The sequence below is a fragment of the Moschus berezovskii genome, chromosome 16, assembly GCF_049115385.1.
Source record: "Moschus berezovskii isolate FMDL1 chromosome 16, NW_MosBer_1.0, whole genome shotgun sequence".
In the NCBI taxonomy this organism is placed as follows: Eukaryota; Metazoa; Chordata; class Mammalia; order Artiodactyla; family Moschidae; genus Moschus; species Moschus berezovskii.
The window spans coordinates 21,015,262-21,033,447 of NC_142475.1; the positions used below are offsets into that span (position 1 = coordinate 21,015,262).

At 35.3% G+C, this 18,186-nt stretch overlaps 1 protein-coding gene across 40 annotated transcripts in view; it reads left to right on the top strand.

The window, feature by feature from the left end:
* The window catches only part of RIMS2 (regulating synaptic membrane exocytosis 2), a 576,029-nt gene that overhangs the window by 270,958 nt on the left and 286,885 nt on the right, over nucleotides 1-18,186 (top strand). For all 40 annotated transcript variants that reach the window (XM_088844714.1, XM_088844724.1, XM_088844720.1 and 37 more), the window contains one exon: nucleotides 5,632-6,557. In XM_088844714.1, coding sequence (XP_088700840.1) covers nucleotides 5,632-6,557 — 926 coding nt within the window. The remainder of the gene's footprint in view (nucleotides 1-5,631; nucleotides 6,558-18,186) is intronic.

Here is an 18,186-nt window from a genome sequence, read left to right on the forward strand (position 1 = left end):
ATGTATAGCTCGAATATTTAGAGATAGATTGACTAGTTAGTTCAGATGACAAAAAATTATAAGCAGTGGACAAAGAATGCTGCTGATTAAAGTAGATTTGGGATATTTCTGCACATGATTTTCTATAAATTAGTTACAGTTAAATTGCTTGTGTGCTCGGTCATGTCTGGCTCTTTGCCACCCTGTGAACTGTAGCCCACCAGGCTCCTCTATCCATGGAATTTTCTGTAAGAATACTGGAGTGGGTTGCCATTTCCTTCTCCGAGTTCTAATTAAGACCACTATAATATGGTGAAAGAGAAAGTAATTATATCAACTGAAGTTTTAATTAACAGAAGTAAGATGAATAGATATTAGGTAAATACGGAGTAATATAAGTAGATATTGGTATTGTTATATATTAAAAATAGAGATTGATGCATAGTAGTGAAAATTAAAACACTGCATGGTGTCACATATTTTATTCTGAGAAGTCATAATACTGGTTTGTGCCTTTTAATTTCTCAGGGCCTTTGAAGGAATAAGTGAAATATAACATCTTAGATGAATTGTTCCATTCTTCTGAATTAAAATTTATGGGTTAAATACTGTTAAATGCTTTATGATAGTTTAGAGAAGTGTACAAGTTACCACTATGTTCTTTTTCCTATTAAATGTTTGCCACCTGATAATAATAAATGCTAAGGCCTGCTTACAAAGACCAGTAGTGAAGGCAGAGTTTAGAGGTACAGTAGTTACATTTTCATGGATTTTCTTCAGTTCCTGAAAAAATATAGTGTCTGAGAAATATAGCAATTTTAATTTAAAGAAAGTATATATGAAATAATTCTAATGATATAATTGGTAAAAATTGTTTTGACAGAGTATTTGAATATTTTGGAATATCTGATAGCAGATTCATTGATAAGAATATTCTTAGAGTGTCTTGCCCTGCTTCGAGCATGGCTTTAATACTCTCAGGTACTCTACCTCACAGCGTGTTTTTAAAAACCCAATTCCATATTAAGTAACTGTGACAATAGTCATCCCAGTTTCAGAAATCATGACCAGTGTTCAAGTTTTACTTAAATAGTATGAAAATCAACATCCACAGTGTAATTCACATGCTTCAGGCAAATTTCATAATCTCTGCTGCTGCTGCTGCTAAGTCGCTTCAGTCGCGTCCGACTCTGTGTGACCCCATAGATGGCAGCCCACCAGGCTCCCCGTCCCTGGGATTCTCCAGGCAAGAACACTGGAGTGGGTTGCCATTTCCTTCTCCAATGCATAATCTCTAGAACAAAGTAATTGTTGGCTTTAATACTGAATTCAGTTTTCCTAAGGTACGATTTTTAAAAAGCACTTAAATAGCTGGCTAAGTGACTTAGCAGCAGAAGCAGCAAGGTCTAATTAATAATATACTTTCTTTTAGAATTGAATTCTGTAATGAATAAGTATTCTTATTTATCAATACAACAGAATATATATTTTCTGGATTATAAAGTTTCACTGTATTCACTGTATACCCTTCTTACTTTCAGAAATTTAAGTTAACTCCTCAAGGGAATAAAGTATTCCTTTTTCCTTCCTGTCTCTGTCCCATAATAACCATAATGATGTTAAATATATTACCAGAAATCCCTCATTTCCAGAGAGATCTTGTTCTAAATGTTTAAATCGAAAGGGACTGGCACTCAAAATACATTTTTGCCAAAGAAGTCATTTTATAGACAGTAGTCTGAAGTCCAACAACAAAAGCCAAATTAACATATAATAATTAACATATAATTACTGCCTTGAGAGTAGTAGGGGAAAAATAAGAACTAGACTGTTTTAGCATATCAGTGGGTTTGTGTACTGAACAAGAGAGCAAGCCATGAAAAGCAGAGATAACCTAAGGGAGAAGTATTCAATCAGTTCTTTCCTTCAGCAGATTGAGCACCTATTATGTCCCACCCTCCTTAGATCCAGGGTGCCTGTCTTCTTGAAATTTAGCATTTAAGCAGTGTTATAGATATTTCTGGATAGAAATGGGTAAGATTACCTAGAGGAGTGCAGTGAGGATAAAGACCATCACTAAATTTATTTTCCTTCAGAATATCCAATTTTCTGTGAACAGTTTCTGCAACTTTTTACTTCATTTACTTGTAGTCTTAAATTCCACATTTGAGAGATTAATTTGTATTAGTAATCTTAGGCATGAAAGTATTTTGATAATATTGTAAAACCAATATCCATTCATTCTGATTTAGTCTGCTTGTTTTTCTTTTGACTTCCAACTGAGATGAGACAAAATATAATGAGGTATTTACCAAGTATAGTAAGTTCCAATTTACTCAGTTTGGAAGCCTAAAATTTTTTGAAAAGGGAAGAGCATGTGAAAAAGGCTTAGTGGCCTGATTTTAGATGGATTCTAGAGATGAACTATCCTGGAAAATCCTTGATTTAATAAAATAACAGTGAAGAATTCAGTACATTTATATTTCATAAAACTGCTTCAAGTTTTAAAAAAAAATGGGAAAGAGTAGCAACTAAATGAGAATACCCAAGACATTTCCAGCAAAACTATATGTTTTACATAATGGGCTCTACATAGTGTAACTATGTTATTCAGGTCTTAGTTCAAATGTACTTTTTTAGAAAGAACTTCTTTCTTGAAAGCTTTCCTCAGTCACTTTTGTAATTTTACCTTGTTCCAATTTTCTTCCATAGGTCTTCTTACTATGTGAATTTAGCTTAATTTATTTAAGTGCTTAGTGTCTTCCCCACTAGAGGAACTTCTTGAGGGCAGACACATTATATGCCTTTTCTCTGTTGTATTTCCAGCAATCAGATCTTAACTGGCCCATAGTCAGCACTAAATAAATATTTATTGAGTGATTGAACAAATTCTGGAGATTTAAAAGTATGTTAAAATTTAAGGTTTAGTGGACAGTACTTAAAATGAGGTAGGTAATTTAAAGTAGAATGAGTAGTATTATGCTGGGGAAATATGGTCAGTATGAATGCTAATTAATTATTAATGGAATGAATAGTATTTTGTGCTGGGGAAATACAAATTTCTATTCAGTACACAATTGTAAGAAAATTAAAACTTAGTTAAGCACTCTTTAAATGAAACTTAAAAAAGTCTTTTCTTATTTTTAGAGACAGATATATTTGTTAACTTAGGTTGAAACAATTTGTTATTTAAACACTGAAATGTATTTGAATTCCATAAAGTCTGCATTTAATGGAGGTCAGATGGTCAGTTTGAGAAAGAGCTTATTTAATTGCTTATTCTTTAGAGTTCCCTAGAGAAATTTTCATTTATCTCAGTATATATATTTGTAGTGTAGTAAGTTGATAAGTAGCTAGATAATGAGATGTGAATATTTTAAAAATTGGCACTAGTAAGTTAATTACATCTTGATAAGACTATCATTATTTTTTGCAATGTTTTAAACTTTCATTTAGGCATATTAACTTGATGAAGTTGTGGTACTGATATTATAAGATCATAATCTGTAAGAAATGGAAGAGGATTTTAGAATCACTCAGCTTGTAACAAAGGGTCATCTCTTAACCATTTCTGTATTCCTAATTTATATTATAGTACATGGCATTAAGTTTTTATCTAATACATACTTGTTAAAATAATATTTGAGTTAATGTGTATAATCTATATCTCTTACTTTAAAGTACATGCTCAAAGATTAAATGTCTGTAAAGGTTTGAGTAACTGGTTAATAGTAGCAGCAGGACTAAGAAACCCAGATCCTTTAACTCCAGTGTTCTTTTCGTGATATATTGCTCCCATACTACAATATTTTTTCTTTATTCATATGTATAAAAATAATGACAAAAAGTAAAATGAATTATGCATAATAGACATATAAATAGTATATTGTGTAAGTTAATGCTGTATAATTTGAGTGCTCTGTTTTGATTGTATGTTTTAAACTGTTGGAGTCTGGTTAAGTCCTAAATGTTTTATATGTAAATATGTAAGTGAATGTCCTTTTTTTTTAAAGTACATACAATTGCTTAATCATAAAACATTTAAGGGAACAGTCCAGCTCCTTCCTTTACTGTAGTACTTTTCCCTTTATGGCTCTAGGTTAGAGTCAACCCTAGCAATGCACATGTATGAGGTTTGAAAGGTAGAAGAGATGATAGAAACCATTACTATCAAGCAGAGTTGCTGGCAGGCAGATGGCCAGATGTGAAAATTTTAGTGGCTCCTGGATTAAGCTTCTGTTAGTTGACCACCCTAATGTGGTAATCAGCTGAGATAATTGGTGGCAAATTCCCGAAGACTTTTGGAATTCACTGAAGTTTCCTAAGGGCCGTTTTGAAAACCCTGTCCTTGGTTCTCCAGGCTGAGAACAACATTAAAGCCTCTGACCTTCATTACTTAACAGGATCAGCAATTGTATAGTTTTGATTTCTATATTGAAACCCTGACTCTCTGGAAAACCTAGAGTGACTTTTGTTTTTATTAACAGACTACAACTGATACATTAACAGGCTGCATTCCTGATATGGGGGGTTGGTGATAGAAAAGAGATTTTTAGAGGAGAATGATAATTTTGTTGCGTTGGGTCATTCCACATGTATCCTTTCTCTGCTGAGCTCTCTAATCTTTCTCTCTTTACCTTCAATTGACCCCACCCTTTCATGTGTCCTGGCACAATTTCTGTAACAGTTATTCTAAACCTTTTCTGACATCTTCACGATTCCAGTTCCATTGCTTGCTTCTTATGTCTAGTGAGTGCCGTTATTTGAGTTTGTGCCAGAGAAGAGGAAAGTTTGAACGTTTTGTTGACAAAGACTTATTTGTGTGATTGCAAGGTCTACCAGCTTGAATGGCGTTAGAGGGGCAGGTTGAAAACTTAATGAAGAACTGTTTCTCTGAGGCTGTAAGGACATATTAGATACAGAAGACAAGTGTCATGGAGCCGGCCTTAATTTAATGAAGATGGAATAAACGTAGCAAATCTTTCTGATTTCTTTTTGAAATGAATAAATTATCATAGTTGTTATTTATATATATTGCTTATCTCAAGTTAGGGCAGTAAAGTGTTGGAAATATAATGATAAGATGAAGATTTAGATGAACCAGTACTAGCTTGATCTAGGTAGATAATGAGTGAAAAATGACGTTTAAGAGCCAACTTTTTAGTAAAAAAACGTTGACTAAACTATTGACCAAACAACTAGAGATCAATCAGTTTAGCTTCATCATGTTTTCAAGTAACTATGAAATCAAAGTATCAGGAATAGAGAGAAAGGAAGGTAAATTTTTCTAAGCTTCTGAGTAACAGTTGGGAGATGACGTAAGGGTTTTGAGCCAAGCAAAAATGTTGGAATAAAGGTTATTTTGCAGCAGCAAGATGAAATGTTGATGATTTGATTTGGGGGCATATGTATATTCCATACGGGGTATGTCTTTGAAGAAGCATATTAAAAGTACCCTTTACATTTCCTATTTGAGCTGAATAAAATGAGTATCAGTAACACTTTTGTTATGGCATGGCTTCAAAATTAAAAAAAAAAAAAAGAAGCAAAATAACTATTTGAATTTACCCACCCAGCCTTCCAGTGAATCAGTAAAATGTGAAATTGCTTAAATTCTGCTCTTTTTATCATTCTTTTTCTTTGGTTATTTAGGAAAAGAAGTCCATCGGTGTCCAGAGATCAGAATAGAAGATACGACCAAAGGGAAGAAAGAGAAGAATATTCACAGTATGCTACTTCGGACAGCGCAATGCCTAGATCTCCATCAGATTATGCTGATAGGAGGTCTCAACGTGAACCTCAGTTTTATGAAGAGTCTGATCATATAAATTATAGGGACTCCAACAGGAGAAGTCATAGACATTCCAAAGAATATATTGTAGATGACGAGGATGTGGAAAGCAGAGATGAATATGAAAGACAGAGGAGAGAGGAGGAATACCAGGCACGCTATCGAAGTGATCCGAATTTGGCCCGTTATCCAGTCAAGCCACAACCCTATGAAGAACAAATGCGTATCCATGCTGAAGTGTCACGAGCCAGGCATGAGAGAAGGCACAGTGATGTTTCTTTGGCAAATGCTGAACTGGAAGACTCCAGGATTTCTATGCTAAGGATGGAACGACCATCAAGGCAAAGATCTATATCTGAACGTAGAGCTGCCATGGAAAATCAGCGATCTTATTCAATGGAAAGAACTCGAGAGGCTCAGGGACCAAGTTCTTATCCACAAAGGACCACAAACCATAGTCCTCCTACCCCCCGGAGGAGTCCAATACCCATTGATAGACCAGACGTGAGACGTACTGACTCACTAAGGAAGCAACACCACTTGGATCCTAGTTCTGCTGTAAGGAAAACGAAACGGGAAAAAATGGAAACAATGTTAAGGAATGATTCTCTCAGCTCTGACCAGTCAGAGTCAGTGAGACCTCCACCACCAAAGCCTCATAAATCAAAGAAAGGGGGTAAAATGCGCCAGGTTTCATTGAGCAGTTCAGAGGAGGAATTAGCTTCTACACCTGAATATACGAGTTGCGATGATGTTGAGCTTGAAAGTGAGAGTGTAAGTGAGAAAGGTAAGCACTCTATTCTAATCATACATTTGCTATAGTTACTGAGTTTTCCTTTTAGGCTGTACTTCTGAGTAATCGTTTAATAGGTATTACAACCTTTGTTTTTAAGTTCTTTAGTGGTGCTCACTATGTGAAGAAAATTTGAAGTTATAAAAAGTGAATATCTTTGGTAATTAATTTTCATAGAAGAAAAGTCTTGATTTTTTAAAATTAGTTTTGTTTCTGAAAATGTTCTTCCATCACTTGATGGCAAATTTAAAAATGCCTGTTAGCTATAGTTGTAAAAATAACATCTTTTGTGTTTCCTTTTGAAAGGAACAGTATGTTTACTACAGAACATCTGGAGAATTGCTCAGTATAAAGAATTAAATACAAGCTATCCTTAGTCCTTTCTGCTACATATAGCTATTGCTAACATTTTGTTGTATTCCCTCTTCTAGTTCATATATATTTTGCATATTTACAAAATTGGTATCATACTATATAATTTTGTATTCTGATTTTTTTCAGTTGATATCGTATCATTAGCTTTTCTCTAAGCCTTCAGATGTTCTTCAGAAATGTTTTAAATGACTGCATTAGTGTTCTATCATAAGGATGTACCACAAACTAACTATTCATCTGCTTGGGGTCGTTGCAGTTGCTTCCAGTTGCTAGTGTAAATGATATTATAATGGCTATCTTTGTACATATTTTTTTGCCTATTTTCTGAGCATTTCACAAATACCTATTTGTGCTTTGAATCTTTTAAGCTTTTAATTCAGATTACCAGCCTGCTCTCCAGAAAGATTATAACACTCCGTTCTCCTGTCAGATGTGCTTGAGTTTTCAGTCTTGATGCACCAAATTTTTGCCATTTGAATAGACCACAAAAAATACTATCTCTTTGTCATTTCATTTTGATTGTGAAGATGAATGTTTTATGTGTTTATTGGTGTTTACTATATTGTTCTATGAATTGTCTGTTCTTTCCTTTTATTTCTTCTGCCTGAGATCCTATTGGTGTTAATTGGTTTTGCTTTTATTGATTGATGAGATGTTTTTAAATGGTTAGAATTTTACTCATTTAGCTGTCATCTATTCCAAATATATTTCCCATTTTGATGTTGAGCTAGTAATTTTCTTTGGTCATTTGGAAATACTGAATTTAGTATAGCTAACTCTGCATATTTCATGATTTTTTTTTCCCATCCTTTTATCCCTAGAAACTCTTTATTCATTGCCAAATCAGTTAAACATTTAACTGTATACTCCTCATGTTTTTATTATTTCTTTTTTTTTTTTAAACTTCGACTTTCTAATCTTTCTGAAATTTGTTTTAAAGAAAATGAAAGAAAGTGTTACTCAGTCGGGTCTGACTCTGTGAGTCCATGGACTGTAACCCACCAGGTTACTCTGTCCATGGAATTTTCCAGGCAAGAATACTGGAGTGGGTTGCCATTCCCTTCTGCAGGTTGTCTTCCCGACCCCGGAATCGAACCCGGGTCTCCTGCTTTGCAGGCCTATTCTTTACCATCTGAGCCACTTAGATGGTAAAATAATTGCTTAAATTGCTTAACATAATTACTAATAATAACTTAAAATAGTTACTTAGAAATATAAATGAAAGGTGGTTTCCAATCTGACCTAAAAACAGAAAATGTGAGAAATGTGAGAGGCCTGCCTGAAGAAAGCTGTTCGACTTCACTGAGCACCGTAAAGGAAGATGTGAGTAGGGATTCATTGTACGTCCCTTACTGGGAAGTCTAAATACTGCAAAGATGCACGTTCTTTCCAAAGAGTCGCTGGGGGTAGTAACATTCTAGTCATAACCCAGTTGGTTGCTTGGAGTATCCTATTTCTAAAGTCAATCTGAAAGTTGTAGAGGAGGAAAAAAACAGCTCTTTTTGTTATTGTCTGTGTGTCTTAGTTTCTTGTGTAAATTAGGCTGATAAAAGATTAATAAGAGAAAAACAAGTTTATTAATCATCATGTGCATTTTGCATACATATGCACACTCAGCTCTAAGAAACTCAAAGACATGTTTAGAATTTAGGTTCGTATAGCATCTTAACAGAGAACAATACAGTTTTTAGAGAGATGACAGAAGAAAGGCAAGAGACTTCTTGAGTTTCTAGAGCTGCCAATCGTGGGAAGGTAAATTTGGAGGGGAATCCAATGGAAGATAAGGGTTAGCTAGTAAACTTTGTTACACATATTCCTCTGGAGCCATATCTGGGCTGATACAGAGTAATTAATGTTCTTTCTGGTATAGAGGGCATAGGGGAACATCTTTACAAATTTCAGTTCAGTTCAGTTGCTCAGTCGTGTCCGACTCTCCGCGACCCCATGAATCATAGCATGCCAGGCCGCCTCCCTGTGCATACAAATTTACGTAGGGCTTTTAGGCCTATGTGGGGAGGACCTGGAGCTTTCCTCATATCTGCTTCTTCTCAATTACCTTCAGCTCAAAATAATCCTTATGCCAGGGTTGGCATGTGAATGTATGGCAAAACCCACCACAATATTGTAAAGTAATTAGCCTCCAATTAAAATAAAAAAGAAACAAAAAACAAATGAGAGATGCAGAAAGCATTACAAACTGAAGGGGAAGATATAAGTTATCTCTTGAGGAAAGTGAATATACAGTGAAAAAAAAATCAAGTTAGAGCTTTATTTCATAGAAGTTGCATTTAAGTGATAAATGATAGGAAAATTGTGTTTTTTAAAATATGAAAGTCTATAAGGAGAAGTTGCATATCTTAATTTTATCATAGATCATTTCGAAAATTTATTTCCCAGAAAATATATTACTTCCTTCAGTTCAGTTGAGTTCAGTTCAGTCGCTTAGGTATATTTAATTATCATTAGTTTGGTCACATTCCCTATTTGCCTGAATGTATCATAATGCCTAAGAAAAATAAGTTTTGTTATCGATAGTAGTTTGGTTTAGATTCTGTTATTTACTTATATTACTTTTTGCTAACTCAGTGCCTTTACTTTTACCACATAAAGATGGAAAAAGCAAAACAAATGCACCAGTCCAATTCTTGAAAGCTTTTTATATGTAATATTATTCTAAGGGCTTATGCTTTGTTTCAGGATTTTGAAGTATACACTTATAAATATCTCACATAAATATAAAGCTATGTATGAGTAAACTAAAATCCTATGTAATACTGCTTAAGCATGAGAAGAAACTATACTCATTCATATTGCTATTTTCTCCTAACTTGAACTAGTAGAATACTGTTAGATAGCCTTTCTCATCTACCTAATAATTTGTTTCAGAGTATGATTTCTGCCAACATGTTCTTCCAGTGGGCAATCATAATTTAATTCAGCTTTGGAGGAAGAAATCTAAATAAAATAACCTTTTTCCATTTGATATTATCTCCAATATGAGGAGGAATTGTAGCTGTTGAGAAACTGGAATAATATGGGAAAGATTAAATTGTGTTGTATCTTGACTTTTCATCATTAGCCTTTTTTATTATTTTTGGAAAAAGTGTCAATGAGGCCAGTATCATTCCCATACCCAAATGTGACCCAAAATATCTCCAGACATTGCCAGTTATTCCTTGTGGGATATTTGTGGGATACCCTCCAAGCCTTCCTGTTGTTCTCCTTCCCTTCTTACTTTCAGAATCCACTGAGAGAGTCATGACTGGTATTAAAAAAGGAAACCAGAATAGGGCAGAGTAGAAAATATCAAAGTGAATTGCACAGAGGAAAGGTAATTGATCTGTAAAGTATTATTTTAGTGTTGCACGTGTTCTTTAGGCTCACAGTATAAAGTACATATTTTTACTGTGGATCATGGCCAAGAATGTTTTAAAGCTACTTCTTTTATTAGGATTTTGTGACTCACTTAATCATAGTATTTCCTGCCTCTCCCATCTCTTCTACCAGACCTACCTGGGAAAAGGTCTAAGAATAGAGTTCAGTGGCTAATCGATGTATTGTAGATGTAATACATTTCCTTATTTGATATATTTTGGTGTTCATTGGAAGGACTGATGCTAAAGCTGAAACTGCAATACTTTGGCCACCTCATGCGACGAGTTGACTCACTGGAAAAGACTCTGATACTGGGAAAGGTTGGGGGCGGGAGGAGAAGGGGACAACAGAGAATGAGATGGCTGGATGGCATCACCGACTCTATGGACATGAGTTTGAGTGAACTCCGGGAGTTGGTGATGGACAGGGAGGCCTGGCGTGCTGTGTTTCATGGGGTCGCAGAGTCGGACACAACTGAGTGACTGAACTGAACTGAACTGAACTGAATCTTAATATTGTAATGTAATATTAAAATGTTTAATAATAAAAGATGTTTATCAGTTTTCATAATCAGTAACCAGACAAAAAATATAATTACCATTGCAAGCCATAATGGGAATATGATTAACCTAACAAAACAAAATAATTACATACAATCTGAGGGGCCAAGCAGAGTGCTGTGGTAAGTGGAAGTGGGTGGATGCACACGTTTTCATTTCCTCAGCCAGTCTGTCTGTGTCTTTTGATTGGTGCATCTAATCTATTTGCATTTAAGGTAATTATCAATATATGTGATCCTACTACTGTTTTCTTAATTGTTTTAGATTTATTTTCTGTAGGTAGAGCTTTTCCTTCTCTTCTTTTCTGCCTAGAGAAGTTCCGTTAGCATTTATTGTAAAGCTGGTTTGTTGATGCTGATTTCTTTTAGCTTTTGCTTGTCTGGAAAGCTTTGAATTTCACCATCAAATCTGAAGAAGAATCTTGCTATGTAGAGTATTCTTGGTTATAGGTTTTTCTCTTTCATCACTTTAAATGTGTTATGCTATTCCCTTCTGGCTTATAGAGTTTCTGTTGAGAAATCAGCTGATAGCCTGATGGGAGTTCCCTTGTATGTTATTTGTCATTTTTCCCTTGTTACTTTTAATATTTTACCTCTGTCTTTAATTTTTATCAGCTTGATTACTGTGTGTCTTGGTATATTCCTCCTTGGGTTTATCCTGCCTGGGACTCTGTGCTTCCTGGACTTGGTTGATTATTTCCTTTCCTATTTTACTGAAGTTTTCAGCTATCTCTTCAAATGTTTTCTCAGGTCCTCTCTCTCTCTCTTCTCCTTCTGGGAAGGAGAAGAGAGAGAGAATGAATACAAATATTCATGCGTTTAATGCTGTCCCAGAGGTCTCTTAGGCTGTCTTCATTTCTTTTCATTCTTTTTTCTATATTCTGTTCTGGGGCAGTGATTTCTACCATTCTGTCTTCCAGGTCGTTTATCTGTGCTTTTCCCTTGGTTATTCTGCTATGGATTCCTTCTAGTGTAGTATTCATCACTGTTTCTTCTTTAGTTCTTGTAGATCTTTGGTAAACATTTCTTGTATCTTCTCAAGCTTTGCCTCCATTTTTTTTCTGAGATCCTGAATCATTTTCACTATCATTATTCTGAGTTCTTTGTATGGAAGGTTGACTCAATTCAGTTTAGTCACTCAGTTGTGTCTGACTCTTTGCGACCCCATGGACTGTAGCATGCCAGGCTTTCCTGTCCATCACCAACTCCTGGAGCTTGCTCAAACTCATGTCCATTGAGTTGGTCATGTCATCCAACTATATCATCCTCTGTTGCCTTCTCCTTCTGCTTTCAATCTTTCCCAGCATCAGGATTTTTTCTAATGAGTCAGTTCTTCGCATCAGGTGGCCAAAGTATTGGAGTTTCAGCTTCAGCATCAGTCCTTCTGATGAATATACAGGATTGATTTCTTTCAGGATGGACTGGTTGGATCTTCCTGCAGTCCAGGGGACTCTCCAGAGTCTTTTCCAATACCACAGTTCAGAAGCATCACTTCTTTGTGCTCAGCTTTCTTTATGGTCCAACTCTTAACATCCATACATGACTACTGGAAGAACCATAGCTTTGACTATACAGACCTTTGTTGCTAAAGTAATGTCTTGGAAGGTTGCCTATCTCCACTTCATTTAGTTGTTTTTCTGGGGTTTTATCTTGTCCCTTCATTTGGGTCATAACTTTCTGCTTTCATCCCAATTAACTTTCTGTAATGTGGTTTCATTTTAGTCGCTGTGGGATTGTGGTTCTTTTTGCTTCTTCTGTCTGCCCTCTGATGAAGGAGGCTAAGAGGCTTGTGTAAGCTTCCTGATGGAAGGGACTGGTGGTGGGGAAAACTGGGTTCTACTCTGGTGGGCAGGGCCTTGCTCAGTAAAGCTTTAATCTAATTATCTGCTGATGGGTGGAGTTGTGCTCCCTCCTTAGTAGTTTTATGTCCTGAGGCAAGCCAGCCCTTGGCTCTACGGTCAGGTTAATGGCAATCTCCAAGGGTGTTTACACCAAACGGGACCTTTCTAGACAGTTGCTGCCAGTCCTGTCATCCCTGCAGTGAGCCCCTGCTGGCCCACACCATCACAGGCGACCCTCCAACACTAGCAGGTAGTTTTGGTTCAGTTTCCTGTGGAGTCACTGCTCCTTCTCTCTAAGACTTGGTGCGTACAAGGTTTTGTTTGTGCCCTCCAAGTCTGGAGTCTCTGTTTCCCCTGGTCCTGTGGAAGTGTTGTAATCCTGCTGGGCTTGAAGGTCAGATTCCCTGGAGATTCCCAGTCCCTTTGTCAGGTCCCTGGTTGGGAAGCCTCATGTGGATTTCCAAACCTTCACAGCAGTGAAGTGAAGTGAAGTTGCTCAGTCGTGTCCGACTCTTTGTGACCCCATGGACAGTAGCCAACCAGGCTCCTCCATCCATGGGATTTTCCAGGCAAGAATACTGGAGTGGGTTGCCATTTCCTTCTCCAGGGAATCTTCCCGACCCAGGGATCGAACCTGGGTCTCCCGTATATGTACGCAGATGCTTTACCATCTGAGCCACCAGGGAAGTCCAGCAGTAGGAGAACTAATTAGGTATTATTGTTCTCCAGTTTATGGGTCAGCCAGTCGGCGGGTACGGGATTTGATTGTTTTTAAATTACATGTTGTCAACCATTTGTCCAGTTGCACAGAAGATGTGCAGTTTGATCTTTTTTTTAAGATCAGTTGTGGAGGGTTTAGTTTTCCCTGTCTTCCAGGTCCTTATCTGACTGATTTTATTTGACTGTTGTAGGTCTCTTGTTTCTGTGTAAATTCTTCAGAGACTGGGGTAGTAAATGCAAAAAAAAAATGCATATCACAGTCTCCTGAGCTATAAATTGTGAAGTATTTAATGTCGTTAGAATCTTTAAGGTGACACAAATGCTTCCTTTTATTTATTTTTGGGAGAGAGTGTATATAGATGTGAAGGTGGGGTAATTTACAGAACAGACCAGAATAGGAGGAAGGGAAGACAGACTGTAAACCTCCAGATAGAAACATGTGTTTTAAAATATTAAAGGCAAACCTTCAAAGATACCAACTTTATATATTTGTATCTGAGTTTAGATGTCAGTATCCATAGTGAAATTTATCCCCCTGTAATACCCCAAGTTTCTTACAATTTTTAAGTAATTAATTTATTGTATGTCTTTATAACGAAAAGAGACGATTGAAATGACAGGCAATACACATTAGGAATTTGAGGAAAATCTTGACTTATGGTGTTTGAGACTAATTAAACATGAAGGGAATTGTTAACTATGTGAACTAAATTTTTCTTTTTAATAAATTCTAGTAATGGGGAGATTTTAAAATCTTCAGTTAGCTGTTTATTACTAACACTTTCACAAGTAAAAATTTTTTAGATTTGTTACTTTGTTTTATATTCACTCAATCTATTGGTAAAATAATTTTATGCTAAGTAATTATTCCAATTGTAACATGAGTCTTAGAGCTTCACTATGGAATTAAAAAAAACTCAATTACATCAAAAATATAAGTGTATAATTATTCTGTTATATTGTGCAGCATTATACAGTTGTTTCATTGTCTTTTCTCAAAGTATACTTTTTATGAGCTGGTGAAATAAAGTTGCAAATACATATTATGAAGGTGATTTCAGACTTGAAATTATGTAACATAAATATAAGCAGTGTAAGAGGCTAAACTGACTCAAAGTTAATTTGTGAAGTGAATAGCCAGAAGGTAGATTTGTTTCTTGATAAATTGCAACATATACAATGTTTAAGATAATAATTCCTTCTAGTTGCAAAAATATTTTCTTGTTAATTATGGATAAAATAATATATTAAGCATTTGCCTAAAGAAAAAGAATTATGTTTAATGGAAAACTTAGTATCCAAGAAATATATCAAGTAAATATATTAAGGGAAAATTTTCTTCAAATTTCAGTTTGTGGGATATTTAAGAGGGTGCTTAGCTAGTTGAATGAAAAATTAAAAGCAAATTAAATTATTGACTAGTTGTTGAAATTAGTTTGGTAAATAGGAAAGGGTAACCTTTAATTTATAATGAAGTCTATGTTAAATTGAACTAGAATATAGTAGGTAGTGCCTAGATATTTCTATTTAGTATAACTTTAACATTTTAATAATGAAATTCATTCAAAGGATAGAAAAATATGAAATTTTGGAAAAGATGTTGCTCTTAACTGGTAAGAGAATATCAGAGCAAATACCCTAATAGTGTTACAAATGCTGTACAAACCAATTTTACTTGACTTACAAAGCGTTGAAATAGCAGAAGAGTTGCATCGATTTCAGTATTTTAAGTATACAGTAGATTCATTCATTCATTCTTTTTATCATTAAACCAAAATATATTAAATGGAAATAATTTAGAGTATTAGAGTATGAAACATGAACTATGAAAGCATTGTTTTATCACCCTAAAATTGCAGCTTTGTGGAACAGGAGTAAGAACTTGTGCTCCAAACGACTGCATTTATGCTAACTGACTCATCTAAGAAAATTGTACGTTGGATTGGCTTTTGTTTTTGTTAGTGTGTGCTTGAAACTGTCTGTTTTCCTTTGTAGGATTTATCTATAAGAAGGGCTTCTTGGGAAATTATTTGGGATATGAGAAGTTGTGTTCCAGAGCAAAAGGACAACTCTAATTATTGCCATTCTTAACCCCATTCTTCCTTGTACTGACTCTCTATCTCATTTTGTAAAGCTTAGTGTGATTAAGATATCTTTCAGGAGCAAATAGAGTGAGCCTGACACAATAAGCACGGAATCCTAGAGTACAAGACTGTTGTTTTCTTTCAGCAGAGGATCTAATGAAATATAAGGAAAAGTTTCATTACATAGGAATCTAAGATGCTCCTGATACTTATCTTTTGTTCAAATCTTGAAAAATATATTTATCTTAATTAATTCATGGAATAGATTGTTGAATTAAATAGTAAGACCAATGAAAATTGTGAACTTTAATGAATGACCAAAATGACAAGAACAAGTTGTGATGTATAAGATGATATGTATGTTATGATGTGTAAAATGAAAAGCATCAAAAAAAGAAAATAGAAAGAGAATAAAAGACTGTTAAAACTCTAGGTTTAGAATAAATGAATATGAATGGAATATATTTCAGTCTCTTCAAACCAAATGCATTTTAAATATTATGATTATATTTTACAAAGTAAACATTCAGAAATAAGTGTGTGCATGTGTGAATGTGCACACAGTGTCGGAAGAGTCAGCAGTTCAGTCGAGTTTCTTACAGATTATTGTAAAAGCCACTTTATTTCAGCACATCCTATCCTATCCATGGTGAGAGTTTTTTAAAGAAAAAAGTTATTTCCCATGGGACCATTTCACTTTGCTTTTTTATTAAGGATATTTAGGTTTTGACCTGACATTTGTGCCTTGTATCCTATTCTTTGAGATAATGAAAGGGACCTGACTCTGTCAATTTTACTGAGGAAACAGGAAATAAGTGTTTATAATTGTAAACTTTATGTATTTTCTCAAAGAAGTAATGTTATTCAGTTCAGTTCGGTTCGGTTCAGTCGCTCAGTCATGTCTGACTCGGCGACCCTGTGAACCGCAGCACACCAGGCCTCCCTGTCTTATCACCAACTCCTGGTGTTTACCCAAATTCATATCCATTGAATCAGTGATGCCATCCAATCATCTCATCCTCTGTCATCTCCTTCTCCTCCTGCCCTCAATCTTTCCCAGCATCAGGGTCTTTTCCAATGAGTCAGTTCTTTGTATGAGGTGGCCAAAGTATTGGAGTTTCAGCTTCAACATCAGTCCTTCCAATGAACACCCAGGACTGATCTCCTTTAGGATGGACTGGTTGGATCTCCTTGCAGTCCAAGGGACTCTCCAGAGTCTTCTCCAACACCACAGTTCAAAAGCATCAATTCTTCAGCGCTCAGCTTTCTTTATAGTCAACTCTCACATCCATACATGTCTATTGGAAAAACCATAGCCTTGACTAGACGGACCTTTGTTGACAAAGTAATGTCTCTGCTTCTTAATATGCTGTCTAGGTTGGTCATAACTTTCTTTCCAATGAGTAAGCATCTTTTAATTTCATGGCTGCAATCACCATCTGCAGTGATTTTTGAGCCCCCCAAAATAAAGTCATCCACTGTTTCCACTGTTTCCCCATCTATTTCCCATGAAGTGATGGGACCAGATGCCATGATCTTTGTTTTCTGAATGTTGAGCTTTAAGACAACTTTTTCACTCTCCTCTTTCACTTTCATCAAGAGGCTCTTTAGTTCCTCTTCACTTTCTGCCAGAAGGGTGGTGTCATCTGCATATCCAAGGTTATTGGTATTTCTCCTTGTAGCCTTGATTCCAGCTTGTGCTTCATCCAGCCTGGCAAAATTTCATGTGATGTATTCTGCGTATGAGTTAAATAAGCAGGATGAAAATACACTGCCTTGTAATATATATATAGCCTTGTAATAACTTGGGCTATTTGTTTCCCTTAATAAAGACAATTTTGCTTGAAGGACTTAAGTCTTATCAGTTTTAATGGGTATCTTGGGAAAAATGACCCTCCAGGATGGTTTCAGCATTATGGATCAAAATATAGTTCTTGTAACACGTCCTGTGAGAAAAGTTACTGTTCCAATTAAGTCTGTGGAAGCTGTATGTTAACATAATTCTTGTAAAGAAGCATATTGTCATTACTATAGGGGAAAATTCTGCACTCAAAACATCTACTTAATTACATTTGACCAGAGTTTTCTAAGCTTATTTGACTAAAAGACCTGTATATCACTCAAGCCTATTAACATTTACGGAGGCAGTATTTCTTTTTGGAAAATGCCAACACAGCCTGAAAAGCTGAGGAAGAAAGTAAAATAACAAGAAGAAAAATGAGAGGAAAAATAAAAGGGCAACAGATAAATTTCCCTTTCTATTTAAAACGAAAGTAATGGTTATTTTACTTTTATAATGATGAAGATGGCTATGATATCATCAACACTGGGATGACTCTATAATTTGCCAGGCATTTTCTCAGTCATTATCTTACTTAAGCCTTTCAACAATCTGTAAGATGTCACAATTAATCTCTTTTTATACAAATGAGTAAATGAGACCTAATGTATTATGTAACTTGCCCAAGTCATAAAATTAATGAGTGGAGCCAATAGTTTAATGTAGGTTTTGTGGCTCCAGCTGCAAAACTCTTTCTGTTACAACATGCTGTGATTTTATAAACATGATTAAGTTAAAATGAAGATGTTGAAGACTACCTTTGTATAGTATGTGATTTAATTGAAAACATTTATTAAGCAAATGAAAAATTGTGACATAAAACAGTTTA